This window comes from Apaloderma vittatum, unplaced genomic scaffold (assembly GCF_000703405.1).
Source record: "Apaloderma vittatum isolate BGI_N311 unplaced genomic scaffold, ASM70340v1 scaffold7468, whole genome shotgun sequence".
Lineage (NCBI taxonomy): Eukaryota > Metazoa > Chordata > Aves > Trogoniformes > Trogonidae > Apaloderma > Apaloderma vittatum.
The window spans coordinates 142,543-168,586 of NW_009728990.1; the positions used below are offsets into that span (position 1 = coordinate 142,543).

Sequence of the window (26,044 nt, forward strand, 5' to 3'; positions counted from 1 at the left end):
TCCTCTGAGCTGCTTCAGCCTTACAAAAGGAACTGACTTGGGAAGATTTAAGTCATAGAGACTGTTCTTCCCACTGCAAAACATGAACTAGCATCATCTCATTCTTGAAATTGTTAATTAGCTGTGATTACTAAATAGCTCCCAGCTATGGAAAACCAAATTTTACCAATAGTGGATTAAGCACACAGATTTCTTAAACTCAATAGCTAGTTGCTTAAATTCCACTGAAACTGCCACTTGTACTTGGGTACCTGCCTGTTCAAATTAATCCAGCCTTCAATTTCAGCTCTTATGTCCCAGATGTTCCCTTGAAAATGAGGCTGTGAAAATGTTCAGCTGAGCGAAAAAAACAAAAGCAAAGTAATTCTCTTTCTTTCTGAATCGAACATTACCTTGCTTAGGCTGTTGTCGGGGGGCAGGAGTCCACATTTGGTCCTGTCCGCTTGCAGGTGCAGCTCTTTCACTCGTGCGAGTGAATTTCAGATTTTTCAAGAGTCCCACAAATCAAGCTCAGAGGACTCTCCTAGTTAAACTGTTGTGACTAAAATGTAATGAAGAACAGCATTTCATCTCTTTCACCATATTTAAAATACCTGTAATATCCTCTAGGGAACAATGTTGTATGTAAGTATACATAAAGCCAGAAAGAACGCATTACTTTTTCAGTCGGCATTGTTTGTGTTCTTCCCTCTTCAGGTGCTAAAGCTGCTCTATCTTTATTTCTAGACAACTGTGGCACAGATTATACTGTGTTCAGCTAAATACTTAAAAAATAAAAATAGCTTAAGTGTTAATTACATGAGGACGTCTTTTTGTATTTAGCAGTAAATAAATCAGATACACTTGAAAAAAAAAATCAAAAAAAAGGTGGATAGCAGCAGATAAATTTCTTTATTTTTAATGACTTAGTCCAGTGAAGAAAATAGACTTTTTAGTGTTTTTCAATATTCAATATCGTACAAGATTACAGTAAGGCACTCGAATTCCATTTTGAAATCAAAGCTCTCCCCTTGTCTAGGAATCAATGAAGTGACTTCTGGTAACAGCATTCTGTACAGAATATTCTCCCCATGCAATTATTGCAACTTCTGAAGCTAGAGCAAGAATATATGCTAATTGAATGGTAGTTACATTTCAAAAGGAAACTAGTTTCTCCATGTGTAGTTTCTGTCAATGGCATCTCTATTAGCTTCATTTACAGACTTTTCATTATATAAAACAAGGATATAACAGAAACCTAAGCTGCAAAACAGAGTATGTTTGCTCTCCTCCTGGCTTTTAAGAGTGAAGGAAATGACGTGTGGGAAATGGGAGAAAATACAACCTCTAGGTAACAAGAGCTGATCCAAAGGTTGCTAAAAGTCAGTGGGAGCCTGCTGATTACACTTTCTGAGATTTGTTTTTATACAGTAAAAAAAGTCCCATTTATATTGTCCAGAGTGTAACAGAAATGACTGAACAGCACAAAATTAAAATAGACATGACTTAAAGAGTTCTCTAGAAGCTACAACTTGCAGTCTTTGATAAAATTTCTCTTTAGCAAGAAAGTCTTATCTAGGAGCAAAGTAAAAATTCTCAGGATGCTTCATTTCAATGATACATTACTGTATTAGTTCTGCTATTCTACTATATTCCTCACAGGTCTCATTTTCAAAAGGAGAAACGTCAACAACTTTTTTGTTATTTAGGATGATAACAAATTGAGGGCTGTCCTGGGACGTGGTGCGCAATCAGAAATCTGTATCTTCGGTTTGGGAAAACTTTCTGAAACTGCTTCTATTTGTCTAATATGGAAAAAAATCACATTACTTGACATAGCCTAATTTTGCTCAGCAAGCATATCTAGCAGCTCTTGCTCTAAGCCTTGGCTGCTCAGTTCATTTAAACTGTAGTAGCGATGAACAATCTTTTCATCTGTGATGACAACCACTCGAAGCCCGTGTGCGTCTTCTCCCAGCTGACATCCTATCGCTGATGAAACCACCATTTCCAGTCCTTTGTAGGACCCTCCAGCATTCCGATGGTAATGCCCAGAAAATACAGCTTTAATGCCTGTTTAAAAAGCAAGAAAAAAAGAGAGTATGTATTTAGTTAGCTGGCAGATGGAGTTTATGTATAAAATATGTTGACAGTAAAAGATACTGCGGAGGTTCTATGCCGAGGCTTATGCAGCGCTGGGGTTGTAGAGAAAGGTCTACAGCAAGTACAGCTGCAGGTGTTGTGTTTACTTTCATTCTTTAATGGTTCATAAAGCATAAAATTGTAAGTAAACCATTTACCTGAACTTTCATTTTAAACAAATAATTGGTTAACAGCAGTACATACTTCTAATAGTAAAAAAAAAATCAGTAAAAACTTTACTATACTCTACTTGCTCTGTTTAGACTTACTGGGCTCTGACTTCTTTATGCTTACAGCTAGGTGTGTTTGTCATCTTGCTACTCCTTCAGCTAGAAAGAAGGAACACTCTAGAGGAAGCTGATTGCAACTAGAAAAAAATTTTCAGTATTTCAATAACTGCCTAAAGAATGATGCTGCTGAAATATGAGTGGAAAGCCAAGGAGTGTGGAGCTGTATTTGTCAATTAACATGCAGAAAATTCACTGAGAAGACCGTAAACCTGTTTACCCAAGGTCAGTGCCCTTAAATAAAAAAAACAACACAAGGACAAACAACTAAAAACCTCAAATAACTTGTAATCTTTCCTCAAAGATATCGGGGGGTTAGCACAGATGGAATAGAGCCAGAGACATCAAAGAAAACTAATAAGCAGAAGAGGTTGTGAGTTATAATAAGAAAGGAAGAAAGATGAGAGCAGCCAGAAAAGGAAAGGTTGACAACCTGCAAGAGGAGTCAGGTTTGGTAGTGACATGAATTAACATTTGCCTAGTATGGGGTACAAAGAAGGCAGGTTTATTCTGATTTCCTCTGTATTTTTAATGACTTAAGGCTGTTCTGTTTCTTTCTTTTTTAAAAAGACTATTTATATTTTGGACTGTATTGGGGTGAAAAAAAAATCACTCTGTTACAAACTTGAAAAGAAAAGAATATATTTGATCTGTTGCATACACTGAAAACTGACATACACTGAAAACTTCTGAGTAGGTTGCATGCAAGTATCATCCAAGCTTGGTCAGGAGTTGAAAAGTTTAAGGACAAGCAGCAGCAGGTAAAGAGGAAAAGAAAAAAAAAACCACTTAATAGTTAAGGCTTTATAATGTACTTTGAAATTCTTGGCTGAATCATTGTCTAACTGATTAGCCAAGTGAATGTTTAAAGAAATCCAACCATTCTTCCCTTTCTCTGAGAATATGATAATTTAACACATAATGCTTTTATTACTACAAAATAATGAAACCTTGTTTAGTCTCATGAGTCAAAACAGTAAAGAAGATGTCATTTGGATGCCAAGTACTTAACTTTATCACAGGTTGCAACCCCATTAACAACAGAGCTGAGAACCAAGCTCCTTCCCAAGCGCGCACTCGCTGTCACAGACAGCATTTCACTGCCAGTTCTGCCAGTCTGTGCACTGGTGACAGACAGAGCTGAGCGTCCCCGTCAGCAGCATTCATAGCATTCCTAGTTTTCTTGCTAACTGAAGATGGTGCATAGCTTATTTTGAATGCAAAGCATGGAGTCAGTACAAACAGCTAATTTTACAAACAGGCTTTGGGGTTAATTTTTGGCATGTTCAGTCTAAGATCCCTGGATTTCAGACTACTGCAGCTTCCTGGAGCTGCATCTAGTACTATTTCATACTGTTGCGAAACAGAAAAATTACTGGACCAGATGGCTGAAAACACTGGGAATTTTGTTGTTTATTATCAAGTGCAAAACATGTAAATTAATTTAATATTTTTTTACAGAAAGTGTTTAGAACTGGCGCTGATGTACAGTGCTATTAATGACAATTCAAACAATTTTCAAGCACACTTAAAGGATTTATGTGTACTTTCTTTACTGAAATACAATAGGTTGCGTGCGCCTTAATTGTAATGACACTTTGATGGTTCTGTGTGAAGCATCTGAAAACACACTAATAGTGAGTGACTCAAAAAACACACCAAGTAGTGCCTGACAACTATGACTGGATAGTCAGGAGATTATGAAAATAACTGGTTACTTTACGAAACTGAATCTTTTCTAACGTTTGCTACGTTGGCCAAAAAACTGCTGTGCCAGAATAGAAAAATATTTCACTGGCACTATGCTATAGGTGCTGTACCTTGCTGAACAGAATTTGTGTTTTTATTGAAAAAGAAATTTACACGCAAAGGCCTAAAAATGTGCCGGTTCCTGAGGAGGACAGCAGAGCAGAAAGAAGCCCAGCACACGTGGGGACAAGTGCCAGCTCTCGAGGGCTGTGTGAGGTGCTCCCTCATGGCTTGCTCATGGCTCCAGGCTAAAAGCAGCACCGATAATTACCTTTCCAACCATAGCTTATTTCATTACAGAATAACGAGCAAGCATCCCACAGGGATGGACACCAGGATAACACCACCAATCTTCATTTGTTACTTTTCATATATTCCAGGAATCTGCCATTCCACGCTGAACACTAAAGCTAACACATGCTTAGTCCTGTTCAAGTCGTAGGCCAGAGACTGGGTAATTTGTGAGACAGGATAACCTTAAATGACATTTTAAAAAAAAAATCTGAGTCTTCAGAGAGCAGAAATTCTGGAAAAAAAGAGCAGAGGCAATTTAAAGGCAGAGAGCTGTGATTAGGAACACACTGTAACTTCCTAAGGCAATCCTTTTTTCTGTAGTCAAAAAAAAAAACCAAACCAACCCCTTCTCTTGCAGTAGATTTAGACCTCTTTTACAGTGAATAAATGAAAAAAAGAAGTAGGTGAACCTCTCTGTAAGACAGTTGGCTGCATCAGTCCTTTGATTTTGTGGCACTGAGTGATTTGAAGACTGATATAAAATATATAAACTAGGCTCAAAGTACAGTTAAATATTAAGCAGCTTGGAAAGCAAAATATAAATTATTCTGCTGTGTGCCTGGTAAAAGCTATATGGGCTTTCATATTTCAAAATCCAAACCCTTGTCTCAGATAGCAAATGACTCAAGGTGCAAAACAGAGAATGAAGTTACCTTTACATGGATAGTGGTATATGGTCATCCTCAGCTAGAACTTATATGCTTATCATCTGCTTATCTAAAACTTCTGCTGTTTTAGTTTATCAGTACTAATTCTCTTTGTTTAGTGTGATCTGATCATCTACCTGGTGTGAGTTATACTTGTAAGCCAGTGTAATAACTTTGAGAACTTGCTCTGACTCGCAGGAACTTTGCAGTTTTTTGGTTTTGCTTTTTTGAAATCTTGGGAGAAAATCCATCAGAACACATCAAAAGACAATGATGGAATATAAAAGCCCTTTGCAGAGATTCTGTAGTTTCTAGATATTATTTGTGTTCTTAAAAACCATAATATAAAATTGTTTCACAGCTGATGCTACAGTCAGTTTGAGAGTGAACAGACATTTCTCAACTCCTACCATGCTGCAGCTTACTACAGCGAGTGTCTAACACAACATATTTAAGCGATTCAAGCAGTGGAACTAAATGTTTCTTTCTCCCTTTCTCATTATGCACACACCTATCCAAACCGTGAGGCTGAACTTGCCTCCTCCATCCTGCAGCCCTTCTGCAGTGACCGACAGAACGTGCTCTTTATGGTGTGGCCGGGCATCCCCTTGCCTTGCTTCCTCAGGCAGAGAGCAAAACTGACCATTTTGGGACCTTTACATATAACATCCTACTCATTAAAGTGAGGCTCGTTTTGCCCTGTGGCATCGTTCTTAGAAGAGCAAGCCCTGATGGGCCAGGAGAGGATGCAGAGGAGAGGAGCATGGAGCCAATGGTCTCCAGGAACATTCTAGATTCCACTCTCAGACACACATCTAGCCCAGACCTGACCATATTGTGCTTTGTTCCTGCAGAGTTAAGTGGCAGCTAAAGGAAGGCTTGAGGACTGAACATTTAGGAACGTAATGTTTGGCCTCCTTGATTCCTGCACCAGTTAGATCTGTAAAGTAACCTCTCCAGCCTGCAGTAAGTGACAGTGCTACTACAGTAACAAGGGCTTTTCAATATTTTCCACTTTTTCTGCAGGTAAGTAAAACTACTTTAGTCTATGAAGAAGCAACAATCATAAAACCATAGTGCGGTGTAAATCATAGAATCACAGAATGGCCTAGGCTGGAAGAGACCTTAGAGATCATTTAATCCAACCTCCCTGTCACGGGCAGGGACGCCTCTCAGCTAGATCAGGCTCCTCAAGGCTCCGTCCAACCTGGCCTTGAACACCTCCAGGGAGGGGGCAGCCACAACATCTCTGGGCAATTTATTCCAAAGTCTTGCCACCTCGTACTGAAGAATTTCTTCCTAAGATCCAATCTAAATCTAGTCTCCTTCAACTTAAACCCATTTCCCCTTGTCCTATCGCTGGACACTCTTGTAAAAAGTCCCTCCCCAGCCTTCCTGTAGGTTCCCTTCAGGTGTTGGAAGGCAGCTATTAGTAAGGGAAGCATCCATGTTCGTAAAGTAGCATCTTCCCACCATCCAGAGAATTTAACCTTTGAAATTAAAATAGGAACAGAAGCCAAGGCTTTGCATCATCATATATGTAAACCAAACCCTGACATACAGTTTCTGTGTAATTAGAGGGACAGAGGATGGAAAAGCAATAAAGCAACTTTAGTTATACGATAAACGAGTATCTCCCCTTGCCTGATTCAAGGGAAGATTTTGAGAAAATCATCCTAGACAGTGGACAGACAGCAGGTAAAAAAAATTGGCCCACCAATCATGTAGCTTTTTTATCTTCTTCAGCAAATACTGCAACTTCACCACAGTTATGTTTGATATGTGCTAACTACCTACACTCGAGAACGTATTTTGGTATGGAACTGAAGTAAGAGTGATTTCTAAGCAGTGCAAATATGATAGCTGAGACCAGAGAGAAAGTGATTTCAAACCTCTTTTAGCTCCTGTTGGCTATGAGAGGCAGATCCTGGCTCACAAAGGCGGTGTTGATAGGCACTGTTCATCCAAATTCCTCCTTTTGGCATATGTATGTCATTCACATCCTAACTGCACTAGACAGGGGTTCGGTGCTGAAAAGCCCATGTGGACCTCAGTGCTCAGCATCAGCCTCTGCCTGAATTTACTATCTGCTTCAGATACCTCCCAGTGAAAATTGTGCACAGACTTTAGTTCTCAGGTTGGGTTTGCAGCGCTAGTATTACTTCTTGTGACTGTTGTGTTACAGGAGGTTAGACCAGGCTGCTGCAACCCCCCTGCAACCTGGCCTTGAGCGCTTCAGGGAGGGGCCTTCCAGAGCTTCCCTGGGCAACCTCTTGAACAAAGAAACAACGAGGTCACTGCTGTGTATTGACAGAGATCTAACTGATGATGTTTTTTTCTTCAATAGCGCTTTTTTGTTCAGTCAACTTATTCCACTCACTTTTGTTCGTTAGCACAGGAAGGAAATCTGAACCAGTCAGGGCAATAATACTAAGATGACAAGCAGGCAATTTACTTTGCTTTTGCTTTTGATCTTAAACATAAAAAGAATCTAAGAGATGTATGCACTCAAATTTAATTTATTCATTTCAGATGTTTTTCTGAAGTAATACTGTCAAGTTGCTATCAGTCCCTCCTCATCCCTCGCCCTCCTTTTTCCCCCCCGCTAAACTCTGTGAGGAATGAACAAGTCTCATTTTTATAGCCTGCTTTAAGGTATCCTCAGGTCAGTTAAACGCATCCAGCTATATCTACAAAAGTACGCTCCCTTCACATTAAAAAAAAAAAGAAAAAAAAAAGGGTAGAGCAGTGATTTGTTTTTAATCCCTAGTGTCTGAAATAGCAATTGGGAAAAGCTGTATAAAATACTAAAAAAAACTACTGTCCAATATATGTCCAGAGGATGGCACCTTCACAAGCATTCATTATTTATTTTTTTTATGAAGGACATAGTGATTTGAATTTAAATGTGACTGGAAATTTCACAGTATCCATTAACCAAAAAAAAGCAAGATCCATTACTGCAAGACACTATTCATACCTAATAGATTATTCATTAGAAGGAAAAAAAAGGGATTAAAATCAGAATAAAATAAAAAGAAAACTGAGCAGATAGTTACTATAGAAAAAAATGCAAAACAAAGCATGCACACGCTCACTGATCAGCATTGTCTGGTGTCAGACCGCATAACAACACAACATTTATGGAGTATTTGCTACAGAAAAGAAGGCCTGAAGTGCCAAACTAATTTTTGATCAGGGCAGGACTGGAAACCAGAGACTCAGGACAGGCAAGATCTGGTGTTGGGTACCAGGGTCTTGCACTGGCTTTTCTAAAACTGTACTTGGATCATGAAAACACCTAAAACCAGTGAGCTTCAGGCCTGTACACCAAACATGAGTTTTCAGAACCAATCAACCTGCAAAAAAAAAATTAAAATAAGCAGCGTCATTGTAAAAAAGGTTTAAATACAGGAATTCTGATTTTAGTGAAGTCCTCCTGCCATGCAATTTATCATCATTCTATGACCAAGGTCAGAAAGTCCTCTTTAGTTCTGAGCTGACAAAGCTGAATCTGAAAGACAAAAAGATCTGATCCAAAGATCTGATCATAACTCTTCTTCTCTGTAAAATAATGCATTTCTACTAAGAAATGAAATGTCTGTTTTAGTATAAACTCGAGGTTCTCAAATCAGCCTATTTAGTATAAATCATGACATATATAATGACTGACCAAAACACGGGTTGTTCAAGAATCACCACAAGAGATGCAGTATTTACTTGTGTAACTCTTCATTAACTTGACCATGAAACGAGCTAATAAATACTTTGTTTTTATGCTAATTCACACACTGCAGTAGGTCACTGTAAGGCCACACAGTGGTTTTGGCAAGGCAAGAGGTCAGTGCTGAGAAGGATAATTAATAGTTCACGTAATTCAGCATGTGACCTTTGATGCAATCTGTATGTTTATTCATAAGCAGAACCTTTAAAGCACAACAAAATTTATATTTTAATTCGGATACCTTTCTCCAAGTCAAAACCACGATATGAATACTTTGCTCATCGTTTGTATTGCAGACAATTCTCAGCAGAAAGTCAAAACCACCTCTGAAGACATTTCCCTGCCCCTTCCTCATTTCCAGCACCTGCTTGCTAAAGCCGGCTCACCAAATGAGTTGTCATCACAAGAGCTTCTGCAAACTCGTGTTGATTTGCATCTTTGAGTTTAACAGCTCTGGTGAGATGGACAACTTTTACTGGCATTTCCCATTTTCTCTTTGTTCTCTCTTCAAGCTTTGTGAACCCAACCAGCACACTGTCGCAAGGGCTTATCTTAGAGAGATGCTGTAGTGGGTACTGCTAAACTGACTCATTGGCCTCATAGGGAAGGAGATCTCTCTATCAGAGATTTGTTTTGGATGCTTCATGAAAAGATTGGTACAGAAAGGGATGATCAGTCCGACAAGGCTCAGGAGCAATTGCAGGTATAAAACCCTCACACCCTCGCAGACTGCACTAGCTCTCACTTAAGAGAGATTATTCTTTGTAACGACGACCATCTTACAGCAGTTCTGGGTTCCCAAACAATAAAAGCACAACAATGTTCTGAAAGAACTTGAGTACTGAGTGGAATTTTCACCACCTCTTTCTGGCCTAGTAATACTGAAAAAACGTTGACAGAACTTTAGCTACTCCAGGTGAGATAACAGTTCATTACGTGAAAAGAAACTACATACTGAATATCACGCAGAAGGCAGTTTGTTAGCAGGAGAAGCTATGGTTATTTTACAGAATTTTAAAAGCGCAGCATCTTCTTCCCATAAACTGTAGTTTATCACTGAGAAACCTTTCTAAACAACAATTCTGTGGCACCAAGGAGAAAGGTCAGCATGATTTTGATGTAATCGCACTGTAAGAGAACAAAGGCTGTGTCTCATGGCTACTTCCCAAGAGAGTGATCGCATCCCTGCCTTAGCTTATCGTGCAGTTCCAGCCCCATAATTCCCAGACTCTTCTCCCTTAGTTGGTACTTCTGTAGTGTAGAAAAATGCAAGGCCGTGGAAGACTGGGCATGATTTCAACTCCATTTAGGGCAGGAAGGGAAGGGGATTATGGCCCACCTTCTCTACGGGGATGAAGAGAGCACCACATCTGTTTTCATCAGGGTCCTCACCAGCCTTTCCCTAAGGAAACAGTTACATCATGATAAATTGTCTCTACTTTAAACATGAAATGCTAGTCAAGTCATCTTTCTGCTTTATTTAACAGATATATTCCATAACAATGCAGCAGGACAACTTTTTAAATGTTTCTAACTTCTTGAAAAATGTGGTGCTTGTTACTTTAATCAAAGAAATACAGACTGAGTCCCAATTGCAGAGGAAACCTAGTTGCAATGATTACAGAAATGGGTTAAAACAGAAGGGACTATAATGCAACCACATTTATCTCGAGATATTAAAAATAATTTCATAAAGAAACATGAGCCTAAACCCCAATTTTTCTCACACAATCAGATGATACTGGGCTGGAATTCAGACTTGAAATAGTTTAAATTTCAGGGGCTTCTTATTCCGATTTCTATAATTACACTCACTTCCACAGCTTGCTTCCAAAAAACCCTGAATTCAGAAGAAGCTGTTTTCCAACTCTAGCTCCTAACATACAAAAATCATTTTGAGGCAGGTTTGCTGTGCCCAAATTGTGACTGGCCTAGCCTCAGTTGGAAATCAAACTGCTCAACCCAGCACCATGGACAATGTAAAAATAAGCCACAGAAAAAGCAAGCAGATTTTCCAAATTAGGAAGAGAATGCCTGGAATAATCAGCAAAGGCAATCAGTAGCATGCTTTATTTAGACTGAGCCTTCAATTAAATAAATGCTTTTCTCAGCAAAAGCAAATGAGACTGTAAGAGAAGAAGGCTAAATTAGTGCAATATGAATGACATAATAAATATGTAATGGGTACAGTACAGACCTTGCTTCTCCTCCCATGCACTCTGTAGAGAATTCAGACAAAAAAGTGGTTCTGGCTGAGTAGTGAAATTTATCACATGGTCCAGATTATCACCCTTTAAGTGCTGATTAATGAACTATTTTTTACAGTAACTGCAGTCATGAATCAATGTTCACTGTGCTTCATTTACAGACTTATGGCTCTCGATCCAGACTACAGGTGAAGTTCAAAGCAAACAAAAGGAGGCATTTCTTCAAGTAGCAGTGAAAAGAGACACTCCCTCCCGCAGACCACTGTAAAACTGGAGAGTTTTCAGAAATCATCTGAACAAATCTATAAAAGAATCTCTACACTGCACTATGTAGATAACATTAATATCATACAGTAAGTCCCCAAATGAAGAATTGTTAGAAGAAATACCAGTGTCTTGTGCTCTTTGCAGGGTTTGTCTAGTAGGAGAAGCAAAAGACAGGGCTATAGGTTTTGTAATTCTGTTCTAATTACCCTGCTTTTATGCTACCTGTTCAAGTTTAATGATAAAATTAGGTTTAAAATACAATTATGCTTATCCAAAAATCATTGCTTCACTGGCCAAACGTGTTGCTTAGTCAAGGACTGAAGAAAGAGGATATACTTGCAAAAGGTGATCTTATCTGTAATTGTCCCCAGAACTGCAGGAGCTAGAGAGAAGCAGAGAGCCAAAAGCAGAGAGAAGAGAGCCAAAACAAAAGCAAACAGGTGGGAAAACAGTTCTGTAAAGAAATTAAATTGTACTGAGTAGAAAACCTGAGCGTTGTGAACTCTAGAACCCTCTCAAGTTTTCATAGGCAGAAAAAAATAAGTAGTACTCAGGCACACAGAGACGTAAGAGACGTCTGTGTGTGTGTGCGCGCGTACCCACATACCTGTACGTGTAGATACACATCTTTTAAAAAGCATTGTTTCTGGCAAATACAACCATTTAAGTCACATGGATAAACCAATCTTGAGCACTTTCCCTGGAATATCAGGCAGAAACAGGCTCTTTTTCCTTTCCCTTGCAGTGTACAGCTGCTTTCTGAAGTGCCGAGTAACATGATCGGTTCAACAGCAATACCTGTTCTCAGAACAATTTTGCACTCCAACATGATGTTCTTTCAGCTTCCCTACAAGAGCACACATTAACCACAGGCATTTTTTGCTGTACCTTTTTTCTTCCCTGGGCAGGTGGTGTACATAATTTTTTCAAGACTCCAGTGCTACAAAGCAAATGATAACATTTAGTAGTCTTTGTAAATAAAATCTCTCATGTGGAATAGAATTCATTTTAGCTCACTGCATTTTGAGAGTGCTCCTGTCACCCCATCTGCCAAGCAGGTGTCAGAGCAGCAAACAGAGATGGGAGAGCATCAGTCACAGCACTGTTAACAGAACCGTTCCGGGCTTGGGCAGTTCTCAGAACCTGTTCTCCAAAAACACACCCATCATTTCCCACCAAAAAGCTCCAGTAGAAGGAAACAGTCCCACTGGTGTCAGGGATCAACAAATCTCTATTTCATAACCTCTCTTCAGCCAACCTTAAATAACATTATCATATTATCTTGCGTAGCCCTTTAGAAGTTCTCTGTTATTCTACTTTCTTCATCAGAGGAGTTGTGAGGATTTCTTAGACATGCAGCTTACAAATACAGTTTAATTTTGCACAGTAATAATACATATTTACAAGTGCCAGATTTTCAATTTATAAATATTTACCATAAGGACATGATTTTATCTTTAATTAGCCCAACTGTTAGGGACACTTCTAATGTGAGAAATGTAATTCAGGATTTCATACCAGATGTAGCCTCTATAGCTATTTTTTTATCTCTGTTTGTAGTAAGCGGATACTTAAACCAAAACCATTATGTAGTATGTAACTAATTAGAAGAGAATAACTACAGAAGATCTGGGCTCTGAATTTAAAATAATTTTATGGTTGCATACATCACTTGCAAGCACTTGTGCAATATCACCACACTTTAAGTATCTAATTATTTCCTACACATACCTATATGAATTTATTTGTTCATGGAAAGACCAGAATTACTAGATTGTCATTCCGTTCCTGTACCTCTCTAATCAGGTGAGCTATGGTATGGCTGCATGTTTGATACTTCTAGAAAAATTATAAACATGGAAACTGGGATAGCTCCAGGGTTATCAAGAACTGAAATACGATGCCCATCTAGCAACGCTGCACTGTCAAACATAACACCCCTCAAACAGGCACGTTATACTGAAATTTTTCATAATTATACAACAAACCCTTGAAGTGTTTGGAAACACAGAATCAGAGAATGAAAGTGCAGAAGGAAGGAAGAAAGGACTGCTGAAAGGTTGGGGGAAGAAGAGCAGCAGCCTGGTGGACTCATTAAAAAGGCAGACTTCCTTTCTTTTTCCAGAATAAGTAGTTACACCAAATTTCTAAATTAAGTGCTATAAGGGCTTAGCCTTCTTAAACTGCAAGTCATAATTTTAAAAAAACCCAAACAAAACAACAAAAAAACCCCAAGACAACAAACCACAATCAAATGCAAAGTAGATTGGGATTTAGTTAGCAATATTCTGTGTTTTAATCCTCCAAGAATGTATTAAGTGAACTGAGGGAAAACCAATTTCACGTCTAATGATATGCTGAAATCAATTACTCTTTAGCAAAGCAAAGAGTCAGAAACTAAGTGGTGTCTTTGCATATCTGTGCATTTATCCTATCATGATAACTGCCTGTTTGCAATCCACTGATAACATCTTGTGGTCTTACAAAGACCATTTGCCAATTGAATAATAAAATGGAAACAGAATGCACTCGTTACTAAGGAAACTCTGAGCCAACTTTTGATTCAGCTAATTTTTCTCAGCAGCATGAGTGAAACCAAGCTGCTTGTTCACTGTATTCATTTCATTACCCAAATGTTTGATTATTGGATTGTATTACCTGTTGACTCATTTACTTACTGTATAAAAGAGCAAGCAAAAGATCAACGGTTTAGCATATTCATGAAGGCACCAAACAACACATCATTTTGGGAGGAGTTCTAGGGATAAGAATGAGGGAGACAACAGGCAATGGGGGGAAGGTACAATGAAGGGAAGGTACAAAACGAGATGTTGGAACGAAGGGAGCTTGGGAATTTCTCCTGTAGAGTTTTCTCGTATTGGCTTTCCCATTCTCTCTCCCTTCCCCCCTTCATTTGAAGCCTACCCAACTTTTGGTTAAGCCTCTGCACACACATTAGGAGAATCAGTCTGAAATACCCCTCTAAGAAACACGGTAACAATGACAAATGTTACAGTGACAATGTTTTGCATAACTGCTTTGATCTATTAATTAAATTCCCAGCACCGAGTGTGGCCAAATGGTAATAAACTATCTGGATCAGAGAAAAGTCTAGAACAGAATTACTTTGTTTTTCACATTAATGCTTATTTACGGGGATACACCTGTAGGGCAACATGCTCCTGCTGACAAGCTCTCCAATGAACTGAGACATGGTTTTAGTCACCAGTACGTAAGCAGTCTTTTAGCTGCCCAACTTCCCAATAGCAATACCTCCCACTGTATTAACTCTAGGACAAAAATTTTAAAAAGATATCATGAGGTATCTCAGCACGTCCCCTCAAGGGAAATAAAAACCAAAACCACCTGTAAATCTTGAATCTGCCAGTATGTCAGCCTCCTGGAGAGCCCTTGGACAGCTGTGACTTTTGGCCCCACTGAGTGGAAACAGCAGGAGATTCAGAGCTTGGAAATTAGGCTGGTTTTGGACGAGTCCAGGCTTAGCTATTATTTGTAAATTACAAAAAATATCAGAAACAATGTGCATTGTTCAGTAATCCAAACAATGCGTTCTTACAGATCCAGGAAAATGACACTCCGATGCAGTGACAGCAGGAGATTCTGAGGGACTGGCACACTCCAGTAACATGAAAGGCAATGTACAGAAAACAACACAAACTGTGGAGAAGGAGCTGTGTCTGTCCCCAGAGCATTCCAGTGTCCAGCAAAGCTGAGGGGTTTGGTACAATTGATTTATTCAGCACATGTCCCACCTGCTCGGCATCCCAGAAGCGGCCCCTATTAGTAACGGATCTGCAAAGGACTGATCTTAGCAGCAAGACTCTTTCTAACACAATAAATCTGGAGTGCATTACACTCTTGGTTTAAAATTGGCTCAGTGTGGGAGAGAACAACCTCCAAGGTAATTCTGAATTCTGTTTCCACGTTTTATGCAAAACATAAAATCTGTATTTTTCTCCCATGGCAATACCTGATCTTCTATTCCTTATGAAAAAAACCCTCAGATTGTCTTACATCAGCACTTGCAAAATGGAATCCTTGCTATTTACTTTAAAGAGTTTTTCACTTCTAGGTTTTTGCTTTTCACTCAAAGTTTTATATTTTGTTTGGTACTTTTAACAGGTGGTGAGATTATGTTGATAATTTAGACCTAAGGGGCACAAATAAGGCTTATAAGCAGTAATGTAAGTTTAAATGTATTTTATCTGGCAGCATAGCCATTAACAATTTGAAACAAAAATTCAAAACTGGGGAAGTTTGAAGAAAATACCTGCTTTATGAAACTTTTCCATTATCTCTTGACGAACTGATTTTTCCAAGTTGAAATAATCGTGGTCTTCATCAGGTGTTCTCAGAAACAGAGGGATGTGCTGAAATACTATGATATGCTTGCATTTCTGTTTTTCAGCGACAGCCAGTTGCTCATTGAGCCACACATCCTGGGCTTGCTTTAACTCAGGGCATTTAGAAGAATCAAAGTATAACTGAGAATTCAGCACAAGAAAGAAAACGCCTCCAACCCAAAAGCTGAAGTAGTCATCTCCCCAGCTCTTGCAATAGTTATCTATTGTTTCTCTTGTTGGAGTATTGCCAATATCGTGATTTCCACTGACGAATACCAGTGGTATATCCTGGTCAGTGTTCTTCAGAACATTCTTTAAATCTTGCTCTTGGTCCTTTCTCCATCGAGTACCTATAGAAAAAAGCAAACATTCTAGTGTTTATGCTGTCTTTTCCTACCCTCACTGTTCGATTGTGTTTACAGAACTACGCACAGTAAAACAGATGCGATCATGATAACATGCAGACACTTGAACACTGTGTGTCCACTCAACCCTCTCCCTCCTTTATCGAGCACGCAGCCTTTTTCAGTGACTTGCCTGAAGCAAGGTTCTGCATAGGAGCCACCAGGCAGCATCGCAGTGAGCGATGGAATGGTCAGTATTTGCACCAAAAACTTTAGCAGGATGATTCTTTTCACCTATAGGCTGACGACGTGGTGAAAAATGCAGCAACCCCCGATGCTGTAACAGCTTTACACAAAACCGGGTCCGCTTCTGGTTTATATTTCAGGGTTATGCAAGGGAATTAAGGTTGGTTTTTTTCATTACAAGAACTACTTTAACAGCAAAACTATAATTAGTGTCTTGTGGCGACTTGTTTATATGATGAGTCTGTTTTAATAATAAGCATGGCATTAATTTTGAAGAAAGGTAACTCTGCTAGTTTTTCCCACATCTCTGTTTTTATATTAATATGCATGTCCAGACAGTTAACTCTTCTGGTTGTCAGAAATGTTTCCTTGTCTAGGAAGGTTTATCTAAGTGCTGGATTAATTTACAATCAATGAAAGAAAGAAAATTAGGAAGTATTTTTTAAAATAGCAATTATTTTATTCTAAAGATGACAGAAGGCTTTTTAAAGTTTTCTAAAGAGTAATCTTTAATCAGAGGCCATTGATATGTTTACTGTTCATGAATTAAATTGAATATTTATAAACTTTATTTTGTCCCGCAATACAGAACACGTATCTGACACAGGCCCATTTCACAAACAACTGCATTTTTTAACCACGAGGTCATAATAGGATTTTTACAAGAACTATGAAATCAGATGTATAAATCAATATTATGGATATTTAAATTGTGCTCTATTTTTGTAACTACACATACGTATTTTTGATAGAAACGTATTAGAGGTGCTCCTTTAACGTAACTATGAGAGAAATTATTTTTTGTGTATTTCTTCAAAATACTTAGGATCAATATGTTGACAAACGCTGACGCTTAGTAACTATTATTAGTGAAGATCTCAATTCTTTTTCCATATCCTATAGATACTGGCTTACGTACCACATTATTGCTGTTACTAGAATTAATTCTACAGCTTTAGAAGAATACTGGTGACAAACTATATTCGCATTATGTCTAAATTATGTCTACATGGAGAGATGGATGTGAGATTTGATATGTGGTGCGTGAATTCAAACTGAACAACTGTGTTTAGATGCTGTACAGGGTAGAAAGTTATTGTAGCAAAATCTTTGAGTAACTTGAGAAGTAGTGGGCATGTGACACCCAGTGTAGTCTAGAAAGTAGTCGACAGTAAATCAGCTTGTGGGGTATATTGATGTGCCAGGACCATGGTCAATTTACACCATCCTTCCAGTTATGGAAAATTCCTTACTAATCCTAGAAAAAACAAGGCTAATGACATCTCATGTCACTTGGAAAAACTGGATTTTTGAAAATAAGCCCAAGAATTTAAATAAACCTGGCACATTGTGTTGCCCATGAGGTAAGGAACCTGTCTGAGGAAGCTGCTTTTCCTGCCACTCCCCATCCTCCTATGCAAAAGGCTGGAAATTTCAAGCTATAAATATGAAAATGTACAGGGGAGGGAGGTGGGGAAAAGGCAAAGGGGAAGGCTCTGTTAAGATATATGTAAACACATCACACCATGTTAATCTCTGTGATAGTACTTTGGGAAATTTAGCTAACAGTTTCAGAGTACAAAGACATTTATGCCTAAGTTATGGAAATAATTTGTAGAATTATGTATACTTCTTCCCAGTGGTGAAATTCAAGCTCTAGAGACTAACACTTAGATTAGATTTGTTGACAGCAGGGCACTGGTTCCCTCGCTTAATGCAATATTATTTCTATAGCAACAGAGAGACATATTCAGTGTTTTATTGCAGAAAACAGATTGCTCAAAATGGAAGGCAAGGTCTCTGCCCAGATCGTCTAGGAAATCATACTAAGCAAAAATTATTTTAAGACAATTGTATCTCGCCTTGACCTTTTCTAGGTAGAAGGTAAAAAGAACCTGAAGAGAAGAAAAACCCATGGAGATAAAGGTGGGAAAAGTCTCTGTGCTGGCTGGGTGTAGCGCTGGAGAGAAAGGGCTGGGCTGTACACGCCAACCACAAGTTGTACTACGGCAGCACGATTTGTGCTACGGTAAGCCACGCCACTATGCAGCGGCCCCCTGAAGGCACCTCCCTCTAAATTTGTAACTGAGGTAAGTAATAGATTAAAAAAAAACAGGTTAAAAAGTGATAAAGAAAATAAGGAAGCCACTAAAGACTACAACAGTCACTGCCATAACGTAAAAAATATCCCCTTTAATCTCCATTGGGCACAGAGCTAGCTGTAATATTTAATTATTGCCGTTATTATGAAGAACATTTTTATTTGATGACACGTATTTCTTTAGCTTAGATAGAGGTTTGTTGTAGGTGAATAGGAAATAAATATAATGCCAAGAGGCAATGTAAAAAAACAATTTGGGAGGTGTCAGCGTAGATGTAACTGAAATTAATTTCTGTTTATCTTGGCATCATGTGCAGCGACATTTTTAAATCCCTGGCTACAGTATTGTCTTTATGTTAGGTTCTGTAAATACAGTTTTGCCCTGAGATAAATGACTTCACAAATTAATAGCCCATAAAAGGCAGTTTGGCTTCTATGAAAAACATGAAGGTGAGAACTCTTGCTAGTGTAGTTGCCTACAATTTTCCGCAGCTTCCCAGTCTATTGTTTTTGAAAGCTGAGTGATGTGAACAGGAGCAAAAACGTGCAAAGTCAATGTGTCTGTTGCAGTACATCTTTCTGTTGTATGTTATATCACTATTTGCCTAACACTTAAAATATTCTTTCTTGCATTGCTTAAAGGATTCAAGAAAACCTGTCTTCACTCACTGGAAGAGGAGATTTCAGGAAAGAAAGTGCTTTCAAAGCATTTTTGCTGAAGTTGGCTTCAGTCAGCAAAAGCAGAATTCACAGTTTATTCTGCCAAATAAATAATCCTTTAGCTCCTAATCCACAGTTACAGTTTACTTTGGTATTTCACAGAACAGAGCACCTCTGTAACAAAGTGTTGTGTCTGGGTTTTTCAATGCACTAGCTATGAAGCCAGCTTGAAGCACCATCAGTCCCCAAACCGTATCTCTGCAATGCACACTGACCACAATTTTTGCAAGAGGCATCGATCCCCTTACAGTAACCTCCACTAACATTATAACTTTTTCCCCAAAAGCATTCCAAGTGAAAAATTACCAATCAAGTAACAATAGCACCCATTCTTCTACTGATAGAAATCGGGAGAGGGAAAGGGGGAGGTGATAATGACAGCCCCAGGTGTGTGTGTCAGTGTGAGGAGAACTCCAAGCACCCCCCCCGGAGGCGGGAGGCGCCTGCCAGCCCCTGCCAGGGGACACGGGCGTGCTGGCACCGGCGGGGTGCTGGCCTGCATCTCCACTGCACGTCGTTCTCCAAGAGATTGAAGTTCCCGGGAGGTAATCAGACTTCTAACAGTCAAAGCTATTGGTGATAAATTCACAGAGAAAAAGACCATCTGAGGTCTGCTAACTCAGAATTATGTGATGATGCTGCATTTCAGAGAACTTTCCAAAGATCTTCCTAGAGGTCACGCTGAAGGATCTGGCTGGCACGAGCTGACTCAGCTGCAGGGCAGAGCTGCTGCAACTCAGCCCCCGATCCTGATGTTGCTGCTGTTTCTAAACCTCCTTTTGGGGGTGGGTTTTCTCAGGAGCCAGAACAGTACCTTGTGGTTACCTGTTCTGCAAATCTTGACACAGGGTCATGGTTTACTACAGGAAAGGTTACAGACATAAAAAGCAGTGGATTTAACATTTGGTTTTAAGATTTTTGCAACAGGGGACTTAACTGAGCCAGAGTACATATTTACATCCCCCACTGATCCTTTGCACTACATTACCGTGGTCTCTGTTTCTGCAACATCTTTGCTCAGCTTAGGCTGAGGACCAGCACAGGCACTTGGAGGATAAAGCTGCCCAGGGTGTCTTTTGCCATTTTAACAACATGTGAAAACACAGCACAACGATTTCCTGGATTTCTAAATTACCTGGCCTCAGTATTTCAATGTCTCTTAAATGTGTCCCAAACTTAGAGGAACTGAAAACATCAATTTTAACAGAAAGCACTTTTAACAGAAATCACACATCTTTGAAAAAGATGAAAGTTAAAAAGAAAATCTTTTAACTCTGAGCTTTTATATGAGCAACACTCTTGAAAACCCCTGATACAACTACAATCTGCTTCACATTTAACCCAAGAGACTGAATGATGAAAGAATAAAAGCTACTCGTAAATTAAAATACTATGCAAAATATCACATAGAAATAGTAACTAAATCTGATAAAGAAAATAAAAAGGTCAAAATACCACCAATTAAGATGGAATGTGTAAAAACATTGAGTCCATTTCTTCTGATACCAGAATTACTGATGTGAAAAGACAGAAGCCATCACATGATTGTTAAAAAAACCCAAAAGGCAGATTTATGTATTTTCCTGGGACTTACAGTGTATCACAACTGTTTTACGCAAAGAATCTATGCTGGGCACTTCCCTGTTCTTAAGTTTTTTGTCTCTTTTTCGGCTTTCATGATTGCAGTTGCTGTACTCCCTTTGCATGCCATTTAGAGGAATTTCCCTGGAAGTATCCTCTAACTTTCTAGAGAACAGGGGAGTCTGAGGCTATATTCACAGCACGCCCCTTTTGCAAGTACTTCACTGAAACGAATTTAACTGCTACCTCTCTCCCCCTGTGGAAAAGTAGTCTCCTCTTGTTCAAAATAGGACTGCCTTTCATCTCTGCTGTCATTTTGGATACCTGGCTGATGGCTCCAGCCTAACAGGGCTGCAACTAAGCTCCTGTGTCATCCCTCTCAGCTGACCCCTACCCAGTGACAGCCCCATTGCTGCGTCTGCCACCTAGAATAGAGCACAGGCCCCAAACCAATAGCATTGGGATGGTCAGGCTGTATCTTACAGGCTCCTTCTGCAATTACATCTTTACTGCATCTAATTTTTATGCACTACCATAAATAGAAGTTTAACGGAGTTTTAATCTTGTCACATCTCCAATACTAATACAGAGTTTTCTCTGATTTTTGCAAACACAACCCAGCATCCCTTCAGAGCACTGATGCAGAGAGAGCTTTCCCACCTCAAAGCCCTGACACCGTTCCTCATCTCGCTGCTCTGCCTTCTCTTCTGACTTTCCCCATCTCACCAACGCGGGGAACTCCTCTTCACTGTCATGGCCAAACTCTCACTCTCTTTTCATTTGTTTACATGTTGCCATCCCACAAAAGCAGTGACTCTCTCTTTGTCCACAAACAGAAAAAAACCACCTTGCTCTCCACATTCATTTTTCCTAGGACACTACAAAAATGTGGTAATAGACAGGGCGCTGGCATAGAAGGAGACGAACTGTCAGGTCATCCAGTTCAGTCTTACCAGCACTCTTGCTAGTCTATATTCTTCATGGTTTCTTGTTTTAAAGTTTTCTCTCTAGCATCTGCCATAACAAAGTCATGCAGTACACTGCATCACTCCAAATTACTACGTGCCAGAATAAGCTGATCAATCTTAACAAACCCAGTACGGTCATGTTCTAAAATAGTTTTTCCTGGCCTAGTCTGTGCTGTAGTAGTTAAGACGTCTCCTCTCACTTCTTTAGACATATGTATTTCTAGCATTCAGATAGCCTGGAAAGAAATCATGTGGAATAAAAAAAAATTACACAGTTAAAAATAATGTAAATATGACTATATTCACTACTGGACAAACTGACTACTCAGACTAACTTACAAAGAATCTCATCTCATTAGTTCCACTGAAAAGCAAGAACTGAGGTACTCATTTGTCTCCAGCTGTAAGTGACTTTTTTTCAGCACATTAGAAACCAGTAATAATCTGTTCCAAGACACAAAAAGCGATCACACTAAAGAGTTTCCCAGCATGAAAACACAAATTAAATTTATTTTGTAACTTTGGGCATCTAACTCCAGTTTTAGCTAGTAATTAATAATTATTACATTAAAGCAATGACAAAACCCCAAAAGTGAACGAGGAAGCCTATTAGGGGATCACTGCTCCCAGAGTTTCGATGCAGGACATTACATCTAATGACTGCAAGTGCTGACACTTTTCTGAGTGCCAGTCACACAAGTGCTCACTTAACAACCTAATTCATGGGATTTACTGTTCCACCTTCTGCTGTGAAAGTAAGTATTATGCTTCACTTAAGCACAACTCTGCTCTTCTTATCCTTACTTATCTCCTCGCTCTGCAGAGCTGTCACATCAAGCATGGGTCTGTTCTTAGGAAATCATCACAAGTAAGAAAAAATACCACAATGTTACAGGAGTTACAACAACTTAATAAAAACAAGCAGAATGTATGAAAGTCTTGTTTCCAATAACTGTTTTTAGGAGACATAGCAAGATTTTAACCTTTCACGCTTTCTTCAAATGACTATCTGTGAGAATTTTACAGCTTTGAGGCCTTCACATCATATTTACATTTTCATATTAGAGCATGACTAATAACTCTTTGAAACACTAGTCCCTTAAGTCCAATGGAATTGTCCTCATTGTTAAACTGAGAAATGCTTGCAACAAGTGGGTACAATTACTTAGGAAGACATGTACTTTTCCTGATGTCTAAGGCATTGTCTACCTTGAGAAAGACATCTCTGCTAGCAGAACGGAAAGGCAGTTAATATCAGGCAGAGTCAATGGTTCAGATTAAACCACTTCTTCTTTAGTATGCTCTCTTAGCCCAAATAGTCTTTTGCCAGTTTGTGTCTTTGTTCCACAGTCACATGGGCTATGGGGTGGTCAGAGAAGAGTGTGTGACACACACACGCGACGTGCCCCGGTCAAAGCGGCGATGCAGCTTGCTCAGAGCCCCAGACACGAACTGGATGCTTTAGCCCAGTTAAATCCATGTTACCCTCCACTGACTACAGAAGACATGGCACTTTGAGTCAAACTGTGTGGGCTGGATCTTCTGCCACTGACTTCTAAGGAAGAAGAAAACCCTTTACAATTCAGAGGGATGGAAAAGCCTGGAAACATGCCTTCCAAAAAGCGAACACAAACTAGAAAGACAGTTCTGATCACCTTGTCTGACCATACCTGCATAAGCATTGACTTTGTGCAAGTTACTCTTTGCAAATAGCAAATCCAATTCCAAGAAAGCAAAGGAGGCAACAAAGATCCTAACACAGGAAGATATTTACTGTACAATATGCCAAATAACTCCATGAGGCTGTGCACTCCAGGTGTACATTTACAAATGTTCATAGATAGAAGTTGAATTGCTAAAGTTGAAAATATACTCAGCTAAACTAAAACTTTCTGGGATGAGAAAGAATGAGAAAAAGAAATTATAACTGGACTTTGAGAGATTAAGTTTTTACTAGAACATGCTAACTATGTTTCAATATAAATTTATATTTATTTGTGTATATATATGTAATTGAGTACTTGTACTAGATTTTCAGTACTAATACTAAATCTAGTACTCAGGATATCATAAAAGTATACGATTTCAGGCAATCGCATAATTAATTACATCTCAAAGATTTTCATATATAGTTACAGTCAACAGGATTCCTTAGTTCATTTGTGGATGGGACTATAGATTATGGTCTAAAATAACAAATAAGCGTACACACTTGTTGAGGACTATTTGCTTCTGACAGCCCAACGGTTTATTTGCTATATGAGACTGTAATGTATTGCTGAGCATGCGTGGAGAATCTCTCATGCTTCCCTACTTTTGGGCAGATCAGAGCGAATTAAACTTCACACTAAGCAGTTTGGAGGCTTTGAGCGCTCCACTAGGTTTTAGTAGAATCAGATAATTACTATAAAAAGCTTCTTTATGCAACCTTAGTGACATTTCTTGAAATTGGTATCATTAGATGTTTGACAAATGATGTGCTACTTACACAAATTCTTAGACATTATTAACATTAGCCTAAGAGTGTGGAGAAGAAAATAGCCAAGATTTTTTTTTTGTTTGGGCTCCATCCTACCAAGCAAATAAAAGTTTTTGATAGGTTACAAAAGCAAAAAGAAATGGATGCAGTGATTTTATTTAGACTGAGCTATCTTATTGTCATGAAATTAGGTCAAACTTAACCACTGCTCATATGTTATTTCAGGTGACAGTACAAAAAAAGCCCCATTGATCAGTCAGTGACATTTTTATAAAAAATTACCTTGTATTCAACAAAAAGAGTTTTTTACCTTTAGCCTGATTCAGTACAAACATTTCAAAGCCACTGCTTCTACCTCACACTTAAGTCAATCTGTTTCTTCTGTTCTACTTTGTGCTCTATTATAAATCTCCACTGACAAAGATTCAGGAATTGGGATTCAGCTGACAATTTTGCTGACATAGCATGTGATGGGAGAATACAGCTGCCTCCTCCCCAGCTGTGCCAGGCTGATGGGAGTTAAAAAAGACTACACAAACTTGCTTTTGTTAGTTAACCAAGCAGCCAGTTCAAATGAAAAAAAGCACAAATATACTAAAAGTGGCATGTTTACAGGCATTTATAAAGCTGGAATCATATTTAAAGACACCATCTTTTAACCTGATCATATGCTTGTTACATGGACAAAGCAAATACCATCATTCATGCTCTTGCCTTCTAGATGAGAAAGGTTTTTTTTTAAAGAACTACTATATTTTTAGTTAAAATTAAAACTTTACAAAATATCTCCTTATATACATGCTTCCCTTAAGGACTAGCAGAGCTGCTTAATTTTATCTGGCAAGTTGAGGTTTTTTAAATTAATGTTCCTTTGTTTTAGCAAAATGGGTCATTTAGCAGTATCTTAAAAGCAATACTAAAAGCAGTTCACAGATAGATTTACTGCGGTAAAATCACTTTTTGAGAAAGATATTAAGCACTATCAGGCATTTTTTTTTCCTTTGCAGAATGTCTTACTAATTTGCTGTATGTAACATCAAGACCTTGAATAGGACCTGACATTTCTCTGTATTTTATTCAGTTCACAAATGTATAAATGGCAGCTTGTGCATTTGCATGCAGATTTCAGCATTACATTCATATCACATCTTGTGGGCAAAACCCACCAGCAGCAAATCTCCAAATCTCCCAACAACTCAGTTACTAAAATGTGAACAAGTTAGTTATCATACCTGATGGAATAAAGTACAGCAGTCTGTCTCCTAGAAATGACATCAGGCTGAACCCACTCCAAAACAATTGCAAATTTACAAGTTTGTACATTAAACATCTGTGAAATATTTACTAAGAAGGAAGAACACACACCTGCAGATGACTGTAGACTTCATCAAATATGTTAAGAGTTGTAATACTCGCTATTATCTCATTCCTTTTTTGTGGATCCAAAAGCAAAAGACAGGTAGGACTTCCTGAGAGGTACCAACTCCAGCTCTTAGTGAAACCAAGTATTCACTGACCTTTCCTGGTCAAGCCCAAGACAAGCTAGAGAGTTTTCTCAGAGTTACCCTCTAAGGCAGCTGTTCGCAATTACATGCTGCAGCCTATGCTTTAAGATTTAGTACCTATAAAAACTACATTTCTGGCAGAAGTCATATTAATGCACTCAATATTTAACAGAAACAAGAGAGAGAAATACTCTGGGCTGCGGCAGTTGCACATCAAATTTGGGCACGGGAAAGAAGCTCAAGATAATCCATTTAGCAATTCTCTCAGGAGAGAGGATGCCTTCAAATGTTACAGTGATTATAAACAGATATGAAGCCATACCGCTGTCTGGACACCAGAACCATCAGTTCTGATGTTTCTCAGCTCTGAAGCTGTCTATTCTGGACGTAAATTACTTCACTCTCTACAGCATACGTGTCAGAGCTTATAAAAGGTACTG

At 38.8% G+C, this 26,044-nt stretch overlaps 1 protein-coding gene across 1 annotated transcript in view; it reads right to left on the reverse strand.

The window, feature by feature from the left end:
* Positions 1-1,819: 1,819 nt before the first annotated feature.
* Positions 1,820-26,044, reverse strand: part of CPPED1 (calcineurin-like phosphoesterase domain containing 1) — a 36,222-nt gene continuing 11,997 nt past the window's right edge. Inside the window, exons 3-4 of the mRNA XM_009874275.1 lie at positions 15,588-16,010; positions 1,820-2,052 (exon numbers count right to left, since the gene is read on the reverse strand). Coding sequence (XP_009872577.1) covers positions 1,820-2,052; positions 15,588-16,010 — 656 coding nt within the window. The remainder of the gene's footprint in view (positions 2,053-15,587; positions 16,011-26,044) is intronic.